At 41.9% G+C, this 18,650-nt stretch overlaps 1 protein-coding gene across 7 annotated transcripts in view; it reads right to left on the reverse strand.

The window, feature by feature from the left end:
* Positions 1-375: 375 nt before the first annotated feature.
* The window catches only part of pip5k1ca (phosphatidylinositol-4-phosphate 5-kinase, type I, gamma a), a 54,643-nt gene continuing 36,368 nt past the window's right edge, over positions 376-18,650 (reverse strand). The window contains exons 7-19 of one of the 7 annotated variants that reach the window (XM_036006968.1): positions 17,335-17,634; positions 16,285-16,493; positions 15,176-15,259; positions 14,985-15,033; positions 13,182-13,266; positions 12,633-12,794; positions 12,080-12,221; positions 11,571-11,603; positions 11,153-11,272; positions 7,678-7,933; positions 3,983-4,051; positions 2,722-2,811; positions 376-1,211 (exon numbers count right to left, since the gene is read on the reverse strand). In XM_036006968.1, coding sequence (XP_035862861.1) covers positions 1,209-1,211; positions 2,722-2,811; positions 3,983-4,051; positions 7,678-7,933; positions 11,153-11,272; positions 11,571-11,603; positions 12,080-12,221; positions 12,633-12,794; positions 13,182-13,266; positions 14,985-15,033; positions 15,176-15,259; positions 16,285-16,493; positions 17,335-17,634 — 1,602 coding nt within the window. In that variant the 3' untranslated portion in view covers positions 376-1,208. Of the gene's footprint in view, positions 1,212-2,243; positions 2,812-3,982; positions 4,052-7,331; positions 7,378-7,677; positions 7,934-11,152; positions 11,273-11,570; positions 11,604-12,079; positions 12,222-12,632; positions 12,795-13,181; positions 13,267-14,984; positions 15,034-15,175; positions 15,260-16,284; positions 16,494-17,334; positions 17,635-18,650 lie in introns of those variants that run through there. The other 6 variants (XM_036006970.1, XM_031318343.2, XM_036006971.1 and 3 more) reach the window with 6 other exon arrangements.

Raw genomic sequence — 18,650 nt, forward strand, 5'->3', positions numbered from 1 at the left:
ACGACAAACACGTGATGTAAAAAAACAACTGGGAAAATAAAAAGCTGCAGAGATGGAATTATAGAAAACAAAAAGAGAACATTCTTTGGATGCAAATAATAATAATAAAAAAAGTACAAAAGTAACAGAAAACAGTAAAGTTTGGAATAAAATACAAACAGACAAATAAATAGAAGCTACCTGTAGTAAAAGAAGAAAAGTTCAGAAATAGAAAATGTTTGATTGAAATTATAATGCTACGAATGAAACAAGTTATTATCACTGTATATATTCACTAAAGGAAATTATGCACTTAAACACTTTCCTCCATAAACTAAACTGCATATATTCACTACTGGAAATGTAAGGACGACAGAGTCCAGATGTTCTCTTTTGACCAAACGATGGTTATCGGTGTAACTCCAGTTCTATGAGCACAAGCAGAGCCCTCCAACACCACAGGCCCCAACACTCACTCCTCCCTCAGCACACTGCAGTCTACATGTGGCCGCATGTCCTATACTCTCAAATGGACGTCACAGGCAGCAAGGAGACCTGAGCAGGACGAGCAGCAGCATTGCGAGAGTTGAGGCCAATCTTGACCCAAAGGTGAAAGTGATTATCTATCTTTATGTGTTGTTGAACTGTCTTTCAGTTGTTTAAACTGCTTACCAGGTGAGGGGCAGTGAGTGGCCAAGCCTGTAGAGCCTGTCAGAGCGCTGTGCCTGTGTGAACTAGAACATCCTGTATCAATGCCTATAAAAAAAGTATTCACCCCACTTGGAAGTTATCATGTTTTATTGTTTTATAACATTGAATCGAAGGGGATTTAATGTGGCCATGAAAACTTCCAAGTGGGATGAATACTTCTCATAGGCACAGTAAGTTACTATGGTCTTTCTTGTATGTCAAACATATAGGACTACAGCCGTATACGCACTACTGTATGTCACACATACACATTATTATTAAATTGATATAATTTTGTCATTTGTCAAGGGTGAAAGGCAGGGATGGTTGGAAATCAGTGATGTTCATCACTGTCAGGATTTTTTTTTCCCCCCTCTCTGGTACGCAAGTCACTTTCCCCCTCAGAGTGTTCGGTTTCTGTATGCATGTTTAAAATCCTGGTTCAGACAGAGATCCTGCTGCTACTGCTGAGGTCTGGACTTCAGACCGATGAGTCCTCTCCAATGAGACGTTCGCTCCTCTCTGCCAGAGAACAGGGCTTACTGTTGGAGACAGACATAGTGCATGTATTAGACAGAGTGTACACATGCTTTTATTTCCCCAGGGTGTAAAATGTGTATCTTCTCATGCATTACTTACAATTGATAGTGAAACAGTGAGCCATCTAATCAGAGTGCATTTATAATATAAAGGGGAAACAGGAAAACAAAAAGAAAAAACACAGCGCACACACACCCTGAGTAACTGAAAACCAGGAAAAGTGAAGATGTATTCATGTATTACACATCAAACCATAACAGAGTGCAAGTTTCTGAGTGAGCAGCTGTGAAGTAAGAATTTCCTGAGCCAATATGAAATATTTTAATTCTGATGTGGATTCTATTGCTTGTCTCTGTCTATTTTTGTGAATATGTCTTTGAGTTGTGTATTTCTTGCCTACTTTTGAGAAGGTAGGGGTGCTGGGAAGGATGCAATAATATGAAATAATATTTCATAATATGAAATATTTTAATTCATCCATATCAGCTACATAATTGCAATCAAATAGTCCCCTCTTGTGTATTTATTTGGTAAACTGGAAAATGAAAGAAGCCCAACAGACAGTTACTTTCATCATGACCAATATGATAAGGCATCATGTTTTTATGAAACAGGGATTAAGTTAGGCACGTTTTTTTTATGTTTCGATAAATATTTTCTTTTGTCACACATGACTACCAAAACTGAATTGGTTATTAAATGGCTTGATCAGGAATGTTGGCACAAAACTTGCTTGGGACATTCCTGGTGTAAAGATGTGTGTGAGAAGATGAATAATAAAAAGAGTAGGGGTAAAATTCAATGGTCGATGACACCTTATCAGAGCACAGTATGGGCAAATGCTGCTACGCTGAACAGAGTAGACCAGCGGCCTGCGAAACAAAACCCCACATAAAACCTCTAAAGGAAAACAGTCAGAGCTCATTCTCATTTGACTCCACATTTTTATCACTTTGTCTCATAGGCAGATAGCTCTATCTGGGGTGAGAACATTTAACATTTAAATCTTAACACTGAAAATAAACTGCATAAAAAAAAGTCACCCACATTGCCTAATGATGTCCACGTTCTGTAAATCGTGACTCCTCTGTGAGTTTAATGTACATATCTTTAGTGTGACCATCTAGCAGCATGAGTTGTGGGAATGTGGTGATGCATGAGTGTAGCGGCTTCACGCAGACCGATGAGCAGCTTGTTGTTGGAGGGATACAGGATGGCTTGTCGGGGACTAAATGGTCATGCGAGCTGCAAGTGACCATTTCCACCCACTTAGTAATGAGGAATGGATGCTGTAATGTTGGCACGGGTTTCTGGATGCAGAGCAAGCACTTTTGAACATGAGAAGCTTGTTTTACATTTACTGTAGAAGCTTCTCACGCAGGTAAAACTACAACTGATCCGTTCCATCCTTGTTACCACAAATGAAGACCGAACACAACTGATTTTTTTTCCTCGTCTAAGGGATTTTTTCCCCCCTGTCCTTTATATTTTAGTCCGATGCTTCTCACTTACTGTCTCTCTTTCCCAATCCCCATCTGGCAGGGCCTTAGACTCTGAGCCATAGTGTAGCGGAGAGTACACCCAGGTCCTGTCGTCTTGAGGCTGTTTTTACACACCCACCACAGCAGAGGGGGCCAGAGGGACAGAGGAAAGGCCAGAGGCACAGAGACAAGCAGCAGGGGCAGGCAGGAGAAAAGACACGGGAGATCACAGGAGAAGAAAAGACAAGACAGGAAATGAAAATTAGGGATGCATATAGGAGGAAATGTTGCTGAGAGACATCGGAAAGTGTGAATTTGACATATCAAGTAGGTGTAAAAATGTTAAAAGAGTGTAAAAGGATGTGTTAATCCTTTTGGCGGTTAGCAGACTTGAACACAGAGATGAAAAATTTGGCAAATAACAGGTGTCAACAAGTGCTGTAAGCATGTAAATATTAGGATGGGTCTTACTGACGTGTTTAAATGAGATTTCTTAGTGTTTGCCCCATTTGGACTAACTCTTGGGAAGCAAGGTGAAGTGTGCAGAGGGAGGGATGAGTCGCTGCATCAGCCAAACGGAGGATGAGGAGCGGGGAGGAGGAAGTGGGAATGGGAAGAGAGCCAGGATGCCAGGACAGTCAGACACAGAGAGCATCCTCAGTCAAAGCAAAACACAAGAACATGATGTCGCCCCTTTCCAACAAGCACAAGTGCTCTTTGCATAATGTCTCTAAAAGTAGGTTTCTTCTTACTTTAGGTACCGGCCCTTTAAGAGAGGGAAGCAGCTGCAACACAGAATGTTGGTGATGGTGAGGGACATAGGTTGTTGTCACACACACATATTCACACACACACACACACACACACACACACACACACACACACACACACACACACACACACACACACACACACACAGCCCAGGACCTTGGAGCTAATACTCTATCCACACAGGTGCAATGGGGGGAAGAGGGAGGCTGTCAGCGAGCGAGGAATCAAAAAGAGATTACAAAGAAGATGAATACAAGAGTAACAGAATAACTGTCAAAGAAGATGTCTTGTGTTTACCTGCCTCCCACACTTCACTATGTGGAGAGTAGGTATTATGTTGTAGTTTCAACACAATCACAAAAACGCCGGTAGGGAATACATCACACAAACCATGACAAGCTGCAGAAACACTGTAATTTATGTTTCTTAAAACCAACAGCTATGCACTTGACTAATCTAGTCTAATACCAAGGCAGCAACCACCGACAAGACTAGCACCATCTAACTCAGTTCTCACTTACTGGTAAACTGGACTGGCATTTCCTCCTCTGTCGGAAAGGAGAGACCACCCAGGTCCTCCCATCAGGAAACTGACAACATAGGTGTGTGTGGGACAGGCGAAACAAAAAGAGATGACGAGAGACAGGAAGTGAGGAGGAGTGAGAAAAGTGGAAAATAAAGAAGCATGCTGAGGTGAAAATGGAAATTTGATTATTCTGAATGTGTGTCACCCAGCAGAGATACACTGGATGAGTCAGTGATGCCAGATAGATTAACAAGTCTGGCAGTCATTCTGTTTTCACGCCCCCCCCCCCACTCATGAGGACAATCACAGGACCGAGAAAAAGAGCGAGAACTGGAGAATTCTTTTTTCAGGACTAGATGGAAACGGGGGAAGGTGTAAATGATTTAAGAGTAGGGGTTTGTGTATGAATTGGGCAGAGCAGGATAGATGATGGAGGTGAAGAAGTGACGATGAGGTAGAGAGAAGAAGAGGAGGACAGAGGTGAAAGAGGGCAGAGCGGGAATCGTGGAAAGTGAATGTGGAGACTGCTGATACCGGTTGAATAATTTAGTCACGAGCCACTCTGAGGAACCTGTAAAGTGACGAGACACACGCGCACGCACGCACGCACGCACGCACGCGCGCGCACACACACACACACACACACACACACACACACACACACACACACACCTGTGTCCCTCTGTGACCCTGTCTGTCCCTCCAATCTCACAGCTGAATGATGTGCTGTGTTTTTCCCGAGGAGTTACATGATCACAAATGCTGCCATGTACGACAGAGCATTAGGGCCACATCAAAGGAAAAAAAATAAGGAGAAAGATTTTTTTTAATTTATTTTGCATTTCGAGAATAAAGTCGAAATGTCGAGAATAAAGTCAACATGACGAGAATAAAGTTGAACTACCATTTCGAGAATAATGTTGAAATGTCGAGATTAAAGTTGAAATGACGAGAATAAATTCAACTCCTTTATCACTTAATCACATCAGAGCGATTGTCCGCCATACTGTGTTTATGCGCTAAAAGAGAAAGAGTTCATGCATTTTGTAGAATACTATAGGTAAAGTTAGTAGTTTGGTATATTCTCAAAAGTCCGACTTGATTCTTGAAATATCAAGTTTTTTCTCGACATGTCGACTTTATTCTCGACATTTCGACTTTATTCTTCAAATGCTAAATAAATAAAAAATCTTCCTCCTTAATTTTTTTCCCTTGATGTGGCCCTAATGTTCCGTCGTAGCCATGTCTTGTATGAAAATTGAAACATTTTCACTGACCCTTCCTTGTACACTCACTGTGTAATTTAAAGCTTTGAAAAATATGGCCCTTTAACACCAACTGGACGATCCTGCAGTTCGTCTGTACACTTAACAGCAGCAGAGCATAATTTTGTTATGTATAAAAAGAAATGCAAGGATTGATATGAGGACTGACATCTGATTTATTGTCTCTTGCAAAAACTCAAGCTAGCAAACCAAACTCATATAAATAAAGGAAAACACATTTCCTTTATTTATAAAATAAAGGAAATGTGCTCAAATGCACAGAGCCAAGTTAAAGCATATCAAACGTGATTGTACTCAGTCTGTTTTCTTTTGCAGCATTGTGTGCAATTTGCTTTCCTCTCTCTTACAATCATAATAGACATAAATGTACAAGCAGCAATTATGTAAGCAATGGATTTTTGCCTTGACAAAATACTGTCAACTGAAAATACTGACAATTCACAATAATACATTTTTTTAACAATAACACTGAAATTGTCCAGTGGTTCTTGCTTTTTTTCCATGTGAAAGTTGTGGATCAGCACATGAGGCATTTAGCAATGGAAAAAACCAAGGTTGAGCGGCCATGCAAAAACGTGATTTGTGTGGGATGTCAAAAGTGATGATGATGATAGCAGAAACAGACAGGGAGGACAAAGGATGATCAGATGGCGAGTTGAAGCCACAGAGATCCTAAAGGTTTAAATGTACCTGTCCATAATCCATATACAAGACATAGGAAGCTTTCAACCTCAGTTTGGATCTATGACAGCGTGTTAACAGCTGATGAAAGAACTTACTTTCACTTGGCCATTCCCTAGAAGCCCCTTGTGACTGCAGCACCTGCAGCGTGTTTCTGTGTAGTTACACTTCAGGGTGTGCACAGTGTCACTTCCCCTCATGCAGCGCTACAGAGCCCCTGCTGCTACAGAGAGTGTCCGGCTTTTGAAGCATGAACAAGGCATCAGTCAGAGACAGTCAGACAAGAGGGCTCTTAGATAACTAAGGGAGCTCTTTGACTAACCTGTTGGCCATTAAGATTTCTCAATCCACAGGGTGAGAGGGTGTTTGATTCCTGATAAGAGAAACCCAGTAATAGTGCGGCCAGGTGGGACCGTTTCTATCTGTAACTGTGATCACTGGCCCTCTCTATCCTCCACCTGACACCCATACATTCATTTATAGCTGTGCCTTTGGGCACATTAAGAGCTGCCAACACAACACTATCTGATGGTAGCCAGTTGCTTTAAGAAGGACGATTCTGTAGACTGAACACATGCACACTGCAAAAGCTTTAGTTGTTTTTCCACACAAAATGAGCCGCTGAGTGTTTCTGTGGCCTTGTTGGCGATTATATTCGACAGGAACTCCAAAGTGATGTTGACAGGCTGACATGCTCTGCAATCACTCCAAACCATAGTGCACCCTGCAATACACTGTGTTTAACTAAATAATTACACATTTTGGGAAATACGCTTATTCTATTCTTATTCTTTCTTGCTGTGAGTTAGATGGGAAGATTGATACAACTCTCATGTCTGTACGGCGTACGCTACATATGAAGCTAGAGCCAGCAGGCGGTTAGCTTAGCTTAGCATAAAGACTAAAAACGGGGAACGGCTAGCCTGGGTCTGTCCAAAAGTAAGAAAACCGGCCTACTAGCACCTCTAAAGCTAACTAACATGTTTGATTTGTTTCTTTCATCTGTACAAAATGAAACCAACAGAAAGCTAAGTGCAAAAACGACAGATGTGCCAGATATTTCTTGGCCAAACGCAGTAACTTCCTGGACACTTGTCATCAATGTGAGGTTGCCAGGCAACCAGCAAAGACCCAGCCAAGAAAGAGTCTAGCACATAGTCCCCCCTGCTTTCACACTTTTATAATAAGCTAAGCTAAGCTAAGCTAAGCGGCTGCTGGCTTTCACTTTACCATTCAGACATTAAAGTGGTGTCAATCTTCTTATGTAACCCTCTGCAAGAAAGCGAATAAGCATATTTCCCAAAATGTCAAACTGTTCCTTTAACTGAATACACCACACACTGCAAGCAATAACTGCACACACTGTTGTTCCCATACCAGCATGAGTCGCTACTCCCTTCCTGCGGTCCTTCTGTCAACGCCTCTGTGGGAGATCATATAGCTGAGTCCTTAACTTTATGATCATAAGTACATTGATTATTACAAATATATCTTATATCAGCCAATACACATTGACACTGAAGGATGATTGGATGGCTAAAGAAAAAACAGATGAGCAGTGATGGGAGCTAGTCCTAGTCTGAGATGTGCTTACTTTCTTAACAGGGATTTAAAAGAATCTAAAAGTGTAAATGCGTGTGTGCCTGCACTGCAATGTGCAATGTGTGTGTGTGTGTGTGTGTGTGTGTGTGTGTGTGTGTGTTGAGGGTTTTACTTTACTTACAAAGTAGATATCTGTGATTGGCACGTCATCTTCATCATCGACTGAAGCCTGGCTGGTGCATCCTGAACCGGACATCTGGCTGGCCCTGTCTGCTTCCATCACTACCTTGGGACTGGACGGGGCTTCATTGGCTGCCCCTGAACAAGAGGGAGCAGCTGGGGCAGACGAGGAGGCCGCTTCAGGTGCTGGTGAAGAGCTGGAGGGTGCTGCTGCAGCGGCATCAGCAGCCTCTGTGCCAGCTCCTTCCTCGACCTCACTGGAAATGGGATTGAGTTAGTGTGTTGACCTGGGGTTTTTAAAGTCTGACGCTGTGGGACCCCCCTTAGACAAAACTGAGACAACTACACCCCGTAATAATGCTTTGGGGGTGTAAACAGTGGGTGTAACATTGCCATGGATTCAGTTACGCTTTGGGCTACAAGTTGTTGTTTTTTATTTTATTTACATTTCGCAAATTAGCACCATCAAAAGTAAGCCGAATTAGCTATTAGCAGTTCCTGTTTGCAATGTACGCATAAGTGTACAGACAACTATCAGTGGATTACTTTGATACTGAAGAAAACTTAAAAACTTGAGTTCTCAGGCAAGTTTTGCCGTTATAAGGAGTGCATTTTTCCTATGATTTCCAAAACGTTTTTATGGATGTTTATTCACAATTAACATCAGAGATAATGATATCCCCAGAAAGTGTAAGTCACACTGAATCTATAAAATATGCATGTGTATCCTTTCTGTGTGTCTAGACTGGACTGAGTCAAGACTCTGAGAAGTGCGATTTTTTTAGGCAAATTCTGCCAATTATGCATGCTAAGGTTTTTGTTTTGTTTTTTTTAAGATCATTTTTTGGGCATTTTTAGGCCTTTATTCATACAGGACAGCTGAAGACATGAAAGGGGAGAATGACATGCAGCAAAGGGACGCAGTCGAACATGTGGCCGCGGCATCGAGGAGTAAACCTCTATATATGGGCGCCTGCTCTACCGGGTGAGCTACCCAGGCGCCAATGCTAAGGGTTTTAAGGTACGTTAATTGCCCCCATGACCTGTGTCACGGCCGCTGCTACAACTGTTGACTGTGTTGATAAGTAGGCCAAACTACTACATGCACCTGTCCATTTCACATTGCACAGTATCTTTACCTTATATCTGGTGTAGAAATACAAGTATGTATGGCTGCACATTCCTTAATACGTTACATGATTTAAAAAATAATATTGTGAATATTATATAGAAATATTGTGTAGTCATTCTTGCAACGGCTCTGTGTAGTATAAGGACAACATAAACAAGGTTGCCTACACACAGACACACATACAACAGTTGCCAACACTGAGAGCCATTAATTGGGTCTTAACATAAGCCACTTTCCTGCAGCAGGACACAGGAACAGGACCAAGCTATCAGAGCTAAAATTCATCAGATGTGTGTGTGGGTGTTTGTGGTTTAGCTGCTTAAGCTCAAATATTTGGCCAACTAGGTTTGTGCTGCCACAATCCTTTACTGTTCCTGGCCAGATCATCAACGATTAGAAAGCTTCTCAGCTTCTGTGTTTGAGCTCAGCTCCACCAGAGGAAAAGGAACTGATAATTGAGGGGGATAAGATGGGGGTTGCAATGCAGAATGTCTCTCTTTCCCACCATCTCTCATTTTATTTAGATATATCTTTAAAACTGTACATACGCCGTACCTATGTCTCTCTGTATATCACACTCCCCATCTTTCATTTGCTGCTGTTCCCTTTCTCTATATTTAGTTTTTTTTTCTCTCATTTACAAAGACTATTTTTGTTTTTCTCACCCCCCCATTCTTACTTCACATGAATTCATGAATCTTTCTGTCTAATCTTCTCTTTTTGTTTTTCTCTTCCAATAAGTCCTCCCATTTCCCTTTCTCCGCTCCATCTCTCTCTCTCCTCACACCCATCCAACCAGTTCTTCCAGCTGCAGGTGAGGCAGCTCAGAGGAGTCGGCTCAGTCAGATGGTTATTTCAGTCGCCCGTCGCTGTCTCAGCTGCTCTCACCACCCCCCACCCCCCCTCTCTCCTCCCCGCCAGCTCCTTCGAGGCCCCCCCGGCCATAAGTCTAGCCACTGCCTTCTCATCATCAGACCCAATTATTCACTTGGTTTCCCTCGGCAACCACACCCTGATCCTGACCTAACCCCGGCGTAAAATGTGAGCCCCACTGCCATGTTCCCATCTGTTTGAACTGAGTTTATTTCATGCAGATTTCACAAAAGGTTTTTGTATGTGATGTAGTGTTTTCTTTCTCTGATGCAGTTTCACTTTAAAATAAATCTAAAATGCCAAACCAACTAACTTTAATTATAAAACCAGGTTAGAACATGGAAAGTGTCAGGTCATCCCGGCTTCATGGGAGCAGCCCCAGGCCTGCAAGCATCCCGCCCCACTGCCCTATTTCTACCGCCTGGTTCCCCTGTGTCCTCCTCGGCCCCTAGCTGCCTTGCGGTGTCGCCCCATAAATAAACATACACTGCTGGTACACACAACGCAAATATTTACATGCATTTGTCTCATGACCTAATTATGTAGATGCCTGCAGCATGTTTCTGTCCATAACATATGGACCCCAGAGTCCAATAAAACTGCTTTCAGCATTTACGTGTAACATGTCAAGAACTGTGTGTGTGTGTGTGTGTGTGTGTGTGTGTGTGTGTGAGGCATGTGAGATGTGCTTATCTAACAGCTGGCTGAGCCCAGATGAAACAGCAGGTTATTTATAGTTCAGCGTCAAACTGAGTCATGTTGGTGATCGAGGTCGTGTAGGGCTCATACGCTCTCTACAGCTTATCCATCCTGTATACTGAGAGTGTTTGACAGAGCTGACTCTTTTTTTCATCCTATACAGACATGTGAGTTATGGTTATATTCATGGTCTATTTAGTGTATATGGACATGCTGTATATTTAACATTATAGAGACAAAGAGACATCATTTTCATTTCACATAATTCAAGTCATTTTGGTTAGTTTGAATTTCTGTCATGTCATGAAGGATCTGATACTATTGTTATTACCATCCTTTGCATGTGTTCCAGAAGTTGTGGATCAGAACATGTTTAAGTAAATAATTATGGGTGCTGTCATAGCTTCTTGCATTAGTTATTGTCTAAGAAGCAGCTCTAGGATTTGGCTCCAGATGACATTGTCTCTTCAGTCTGTTTAGTTAATAGTTAAGACTCAAATTCATTGATTTAAAGAAGAGAGCTGTAAAGTATTATACCATTTGTGAATTTTATTGTTCTATTTTGGCAAATAATAACTTAAATACAAAGGAGTGATCTACCCTATTGTTACAAACAAGTGCATCAGATCTGCAGCAGTGCATTTATTTCTCTCATGTCTTATTTGTCTCATTTATTAGACTACATGACATGTTTTGATGCACTGTAGAATCTAGACATGGTCACACATTATTGGGGAAATCCATTGGGTTCAACATTGTGTTGTTGGTGTACCTGGTTTCAGGGGAAGGCTGTGGAACGGAAAGGGCGGGCTCGCTGTCGCGTCTCTTCAACTCCACCTCCACTGTGATGGTCTGCTGATCCTCCTCACGCACCCGCAGCTCCTCCTGGGTCCTGAACACAAACAAACACACACGAAACAACATGCACAGAGGTGTGAGGCGTGAAGAACAAACACGGCCCACATCTTAGCAACAGGAAGAACGGGCCTTCTCATAAAAAAACAAAAAAAACACACCGACCAACAGGCTGACCTCACATTTATCTCCTCTACCCACCCACCACACCCACAAATGTCTAAAGCTGTGAAAACATGAAGCTAGCAGGCCTCACAACTTTGTAAAAACAGCTCAGTTAATCCTGCTTCAAAAAGGTTTATGAAGTGAAAGTAGCATTCATGCTCCCGACTCACCTCCCGTCATGGGTGAGAGACTGGGTGTGCCTCCTGGAGACAGAGAACATAGTGTTAGTACAAAGCTGTGTGCTGTATGACAACTGCAGCAGCTAGCTGACACGCAACGTGTTGGTGTGACTGTTTCAAACACTCTCATGAGCAACTACTGACTCCACAATGTGACATTTCTAAGATGAAGTTGTAATTAAAGGATTTAGCCAGATTACCACAACAAAAGAATCCTTCACTATTGTGGAAATGAGACCTGTTAACACAAAATACCGGTAGAACCTTTTAAGATGAAAAGTGAGTGAGATGAAAGAAAATTTTTCATTTCAGCCCAATGAATCAAAACTTAAACAATAAGAATAAAGTAATTGCAATGTCAACTGTACTTTTTCGTACATATAACATGCCAGTGAATGCATTTATCTGTCTTGGACACTGGAGTGCGGATCGGGCCGCATTTTTCTGTCCGAGCCCAGCCCGAGCCCGACAGGCATTAAGATATTTATGTGTGTTGGCACCTGTAGCGGGGGTTCTCGGCAGTGTCAGAGGGGGATCTCTCTGGGATGGACAGAGAGGTGGTGGAGGAGAGGGTGGTGGCAATTGACGCTGTGGTGGCCTCTTCAAACGATGGAGGAGTACATGAAAGAAGATCTGGTCGCCCTGCAGGATGAGAGAGAGACACACGCAACTATTATTATATTTTAGCACTCATTTCACTTTTTCTGAAGCGATGTTCTGCTTGTGTAGCCTTTTGGTTCCCATGGCAACAGCTAACTGTTATTCACCAAGGGTCGGAACCATCAGACATGTTATTGTTTACAAAAGGAGACCGCGAAATGTCACGTGAACAGAATCTGCGTTCCTTCTCAATGTGACCTGAACTACATTTTACTCTGAGATGCAGTGAACTGTACAGAAAACAGGACTTTATCTGTCTGCAGGCAAAGTCAAAACTCTAACTACTGATGGTGGTAAATTCTGGTAAATCTGCATCTGGGAGTGGCCTCTGTTTTTCTATTATCTGTGTCTGGTGATCTTGTGTACAGTGTATACTATACAGGAGTTATTTACCCTCATCCTCCAGGGTCGGGAAGCTGCGAGCTCCTCTCAGGTCGTAGATGTTCTCGTCTCGCTCCGAGGGGAGCTGGCTGGCTGACCAGGCTGCACCAGGACCAGCACACTTAGGCACTGACAACGACACACGGCCCTTCTTGGATGGTGATGACTTCAGAGCTGAGGGACAATGCGTTTAAGTAAATCAACTTTTATTACAACAACCTCTTTTCCAGTAGCATAATGAGGCAATTTAAATTGTGAGTTGTAGTAGAAACTAAAAGGTTTCAAAATGACAATATCACATCTGCCCTCCTGCCCCCGTTACAAAGAAATATTTCTTTGTGGGTAAAAATCTTTGGAAGGAGATGAAAAAGAAAGCCGCACAAGGATCAAATGGATGTTTAACTCTCATTTGACACGAAGCAGCGCCTAATAAGGCAGTTAGCTGCTGCATCTGATTTTCCTGTCAAGGCTCGGCAGTAAAAGAGACAAAGACCGGGCATCTGACATTTGCGGCGCTGTACTGACTATGTAAGGCATTGTCTCGATGCAAGTTAAACTCACAGGAGCTCTTCTTGAAAACTGTGCTGCTCATGAACTTGAAGAACCTGTCGGCGTAGAAGCCTGGCCGGTGGACTGATACAGTGTCCTGAGGGAGAGTCCGAGAGATTAACGAGACAATCAGTGCATGAATAAAATGATCAAACCAGTGTTCACAGTAGATTTAACTGTCTATTAGTCCCTTTAGTTCCCTATTTCAGTCATTCTTTTCTCTAGGTCAAACCACCATAGGAAAAAAAAGACAAATGACAGGCAGACACGCAGTCAGACAAGGGTACAGACACGTCTCTTCATTATTTATGTTGCAGCAGACTGAGATCATACTGCCAGCAGACTGACAGATGACACTTGGTGTTTGGTTTAGACTGACAGAAGAAAGGAGGGAGGCATGGAGGAGAGTGAGGAAGTGAAGGGACAGCAGTTATTTTTCTTTTTTTTGCATCAGCATCACTTCATTTTACTATGAGTAACATCTTTGAAGGCATTCACCTAACTGAGGCAACTGTATGTAACAAAGATAGAGTGTGTAGTACCTATAATAATCAGCAGTGACGCACAGGAGGCTGTTAAGGGCTTGCTTGCTCTCCCACGTATATCTTGCGTATGAGTGTGTTTCAGAGTGGGAGTGCGGAGTGAGTAAGGAGAGGTTGATAGGATGGATTCTATCTTGAGAAATATCTGGTGATTGTGTAAACCCCAGAGTAGATTAAGAGATGTGGGGTGCTTTTCTATCATCCCTTTGCTTATCCCACCACGGGGATGTGCTTGGCAAGCTTCAGCTACATTTATGCACCAAAGCCTGTGACCCTGGCAGCACACCATAAATACATGTTGCATGTAGGCTGGTATGAGCTGCCAATCGTCATGGTTCATGTTTGTTAATGGAAGTATACTAAAAATGAATGTGATCATGATTTTGTTATTAAAATATTTGTATGTTTTTATATGTGGCATTTTGATGCCCACCCATTTCTTTTCAAAATGTATAAGGAGATTGTTTCAGAAACCAAAAAGACAGGCATTCATACAAATATACGTGAACTTTTAATTAAAGAGTAAAAAGTCATCCTGTCATCAGGAGAGTGCGCAACATATTCAGGTTCAATAAAGGCCGACTGTTCATAAAGCTGATTTAATACAAGCAAAACTCATTAATGGCCAATCTTTTGACAATGGCAAAACATAATGAGAATGAACTTATATGGAGCACACAGCTATATTAAATATTAGCTCAATAAAAGAAAACTGCGGCTGGTGATAGGTGTAGAATTCACATTTTAATAACCCACTGCTCTGCTTAGAGCTGACGTCTAATAAGCTTTAATACTCAAACACAACCATAGACAATAATGTGTTTAGATAGAGCTGTAACTTATTCAATAACTGTGTGTGTGTAAGTACAGGGAGGGCAGAGCTACTGGGCCAGGAGATTTAGCTGTACAGGTTGAAAGAGAGCAAAATGGACAGGTAAGGGAAGAGACAAGCTGACAGAAAATACACAGACATTTCTTCAAAACAATAACGTTTGCCAGACTTAAAGCTAACAAAAGTCCTCACAGACACAAAGAACCGGAAAAATGCTTAAGGCAATCGTTTATAGGATCTGGGCCTCGCTAAAGGTAACTATCCTAAGCGAGGGCCAGACTGTCTGTAAGCAAAACCAGTCACCTAGTTGGATAATGTGATACAAGAGAGAGTTAGGACAAAAACAATTTGATATATTTCCATTACCTGATTAGAAAAGACTGAAAAGATGTGTCAGAAATACGTACTGAGTGTCTATGTAAGAAGCTATAAAAAACTCACCCCGTCATGAACCAAAGCCTTCCACGTGTGCTCCAGCTTCTTGATTAGCCTGCAGAAACAAATAGAAGCACAGTTTAACACAGTGATGTTAAACTCATCTATATATACTGTATATATATATATATATATATATATATATATATATATATATATATATATATATATGACTACATGACTACTGCGTTGATCACCTGTAGGATTGCAGGATGTCGATGATTCCGACGTAGAGAAGAAGTCTCTCCCCTCTTCCATTCACAGCTGGGATACCGCCCATCCTGAAATGATAAGAAAAATAAAGCTGGAATTAAAAGAATGTCATGAGGTCTGTGCATTTGGATGCTCTTAATGTACAGTCAACCCTCCCTGCAGATACGGAAGGTGTATATAAATCCCAGATAGATGGCTAGATTTAAAGCCTGCAGTACTCCGGAGATGGGACCAACAGCTTTACAGACTGGGATATTATTATTTTTATCTTTTATACTATTATTATCTGCTCTGGTTCTTTTCACTAAAATGTAAAAACAATGAAAGTGTTTTTATTTGGAGTCATTCAGACTACGTTCACTTATTCCTGCAAACTAATCTCACGTAGACTAAAGTAACTTCCTTCGCTCCTGTCTTAATTTTATAGCTTGCAGGTTTTGGCCTCCGGCCATACTGCCGACCTTTTAATCAACACCGAACCTAAGCACAGCCTGAGATCTTCTGGCACTGCTGACTGTTTGACGGCTAAATCTCAAGTTCACCATCAGGGTCACTTGAAAGTGGAGCAACCTGCTTCAGTGTCGACTTTTACATCCCTTTTAATACCCTTTTTAGAAGACTCTTGTTTGAACTTTTTAGACTAGAAGAGACCCACTTATGCTGAAAATTGTTAAAACAGGTTAAAAATGTCAATTGTTTGCTTGTGAAATATTGTATGGGAGTTGCAGTTTAAATATAAGCACTAAAAGTGTGTCAGTTGAAGTTGAAGCGTTGAAAGGTGTAAATTGTTTAATAAGAAGAGTTTGAAGAGGCTTTTTTTGCTGAAAAAGGAGAGTGTAAGTGTAAGCAATGAAAGCAATTGAACTGTCACTAGAAGAGTAACAGATGAAAGCAACTGAATAAGTGCTGATGAATAAAAGTTTATTACTGTTAATTTATATTCCAGTTGATTTATTATTATTTATATAAGATGAAAGAGCAAGTCTGAGAGATGCACTCTCCCCCTTTTTTTTTTAATTCCCAGTAGTCACATTTATCACCCGGTTCTTTTGTTCTTCTGCCAACAGCCTGTTGTCCCTCTGTCTGAACTCACGTGTCATCAGTGTCGATGGACCCTCCGCAGGCCGCTCCTCCCTGGATGGACTCCATGGCAGTGGAGTACAGGGCCTTCTGCTGGGCCACGGGCCTCTTCTCATCGCTTTCGCCCTGGGAGCCTTCCATCTGCCTCTCCCTCTCCGCCTGGTCCATGTTGTGAACCCCGAGCAGCAGACTGTAGTCCATGATCTTAAAGCTTTCCAGCACCTGAGCAAAGGACATATACAGACAGGTCTTCAATGCGCAGTGACTGACAGACACGTGAAGTATGAATCTGGGTGAAAGCTTTTATCCTGAGTGCAATAACAGTGTCAGCACCAGGGGAAATGAATGCTATACAGGAGACACTGAGCTAACACTGAACAGTGATGCACACATTAATAAACAATGGATAAGAATAAGAAAATGTGCACTCCCAAGCGCATGCACTATAAAAGTAAATGTGAGGTGGTGATTTACAAGACAGGCAGGCCTGCTACCAAACCAGACACCTTGTTAAACCTGCTGCCTCGTAACGAAGCTCTAATTTACAGTGAGGGATCCTGGGAAAGCCAAACACTCTCATAAATAGCCTTTCTCTCTCTCTGCATTCCTCAGTCTCAACTCCATCCATCCATTATGCTCTTTTATTAATCAGGGAACCATAATATCCTGGTTCTCCCACTCCATTCCATTTCCTTTTGTGGACTTTGTACTCAATGTTATCAATATTCCCCTATGAGACTCTGCATCATGGCATCACTTTATCCTTCCTTCTACCATCCCTCTAATCCTTCCCTCTAACCATTCCTGCCTAGTATCCTCTCTCTCTCTCTCTCTCTCTCTCTCTCTCTCTCTCTCTCTCGATCTCGACCCTTGATCAGGGTTTTAGAGGTATCCTCCTTCAGAATCAGTAAACCACCCTCGTCAACTCCCCCTAAGCTCGTTCTCCCTCCTTCCTGCCATCGCTCTCGCCTGTCTATCTCAACATACAGTAAAATAGAAGCGGAGCAAGTGAAGAGCCTTTACATAGCAGCTGTAATGTATCCCCTCCCTCCATCTAACTCACCAGGCAGTCTCTCTGTAGGGTCTTGACCAGCGCGTTGTATGTGTCCTGGTCCAGCATCAGTCCGTCTTGCAGGTCTTGCATGAAGTCTAGGTCTTTGAAAGTGGGTCTGGCCTTCTCTCTTTCCTTCTTGGATGCTCGCCTCTTGTAGGTGGAGCCCTTCAGGTCGTATTTGAGGTGCATGCGAACTACGCGGGGAAGGACGTTGTTCATCACCACCACGCGGATGTTCTTACCGCCCGACTGGACACAGTAGAGGCCGAAAAACTTGGGCAGCAAAGTGCGAGGGTTCTGATTCAAGTTCTGCAGAAGAGTGTATGAGAGAGGGAGAAAGCAAAAGGTCTTTAAAGGTCTCATGAATTGGTTTCTGCTGCTGTCCTTTGACAGGATGTCGAGGCAGGACTTAACATTGGAGGGAATTGATTTGAGGGATTTTGTTGTGGGGAAAAGCTGGCCAGGTCACGACAAAATGTATGATGACATTTTACAGGATTAAATGTTTAAGATGTGCTAACTAAAGTGGTTGACACTTTACAGGAGGAGATAAGCTTGGCACTTTAATGTAAAATATCTGAAAAAAACATGAGCAATAGGATAGGTGATACATGTTCTGCAAATAGTTAACTGATAAACACACAATTCTCACTGTACACACACTGGCTACAATTATCCATTATTGATCTGATCGCATCAGAAAGCATAACATAACAGAGCAAACAGAAGAGAAGTCACTGTGCTATGAAACAGGGAAGTGGTCATGTTAGAACTGTGATTACATTTCTACTGTCATCAATTATTTTGATCATTGATTATTTGCAAAAGTAATTTTTTGTAACAAATATGCCAAACATTCTCTGGTTCCAGCTGCTCAATTGTAATGGTCTGGATGCTGTTCTTTGTCTTGTGTGATAATAAGCTGAATAAGTTTCAGCGTTGGATTGTTTATCAGACCAAAAAAGGAATTTGAGGATGGATTTTAGGTAATTGACCTATTTTCTGACATTTTATTGACCCAATAAATATCTGATTACTTGACAAAATAATGAATAATTATTCAGTGATGAAAATAATAGTTGCACCCCTACAACACACTTAAAATTTAGAATCAGATTAATAACCCGTGTCAATGTAGCATGAAGTACAAACGCCACACACCATACAATACTGGCAAGACAAGACAAGTCACCCCATAGGAACAGAGACATGTCTAAAGCAAAGGTGAAGCATTAATAAAGAAAGCACCAAACTTACAATACATTTTCTGCTCATCCAAATGCAATAACAAAATGAACTTAAACATGGCCGAGTATTTTAAATAG

This window comes from Sander lucioperca, chromosome 11, assembly GCF_008315115.2.
Source record: "Sander lucioperca isolate FBNREF2018 chromosome 11, SLUC_FBN_1.2, whole genome shotgun sequence".
Lineage (NCBI taxonomy): Eukaryota > Metazoa > Chordata > Actinopteri > Perciformes > Percidae > Sander > Sander lucioperca.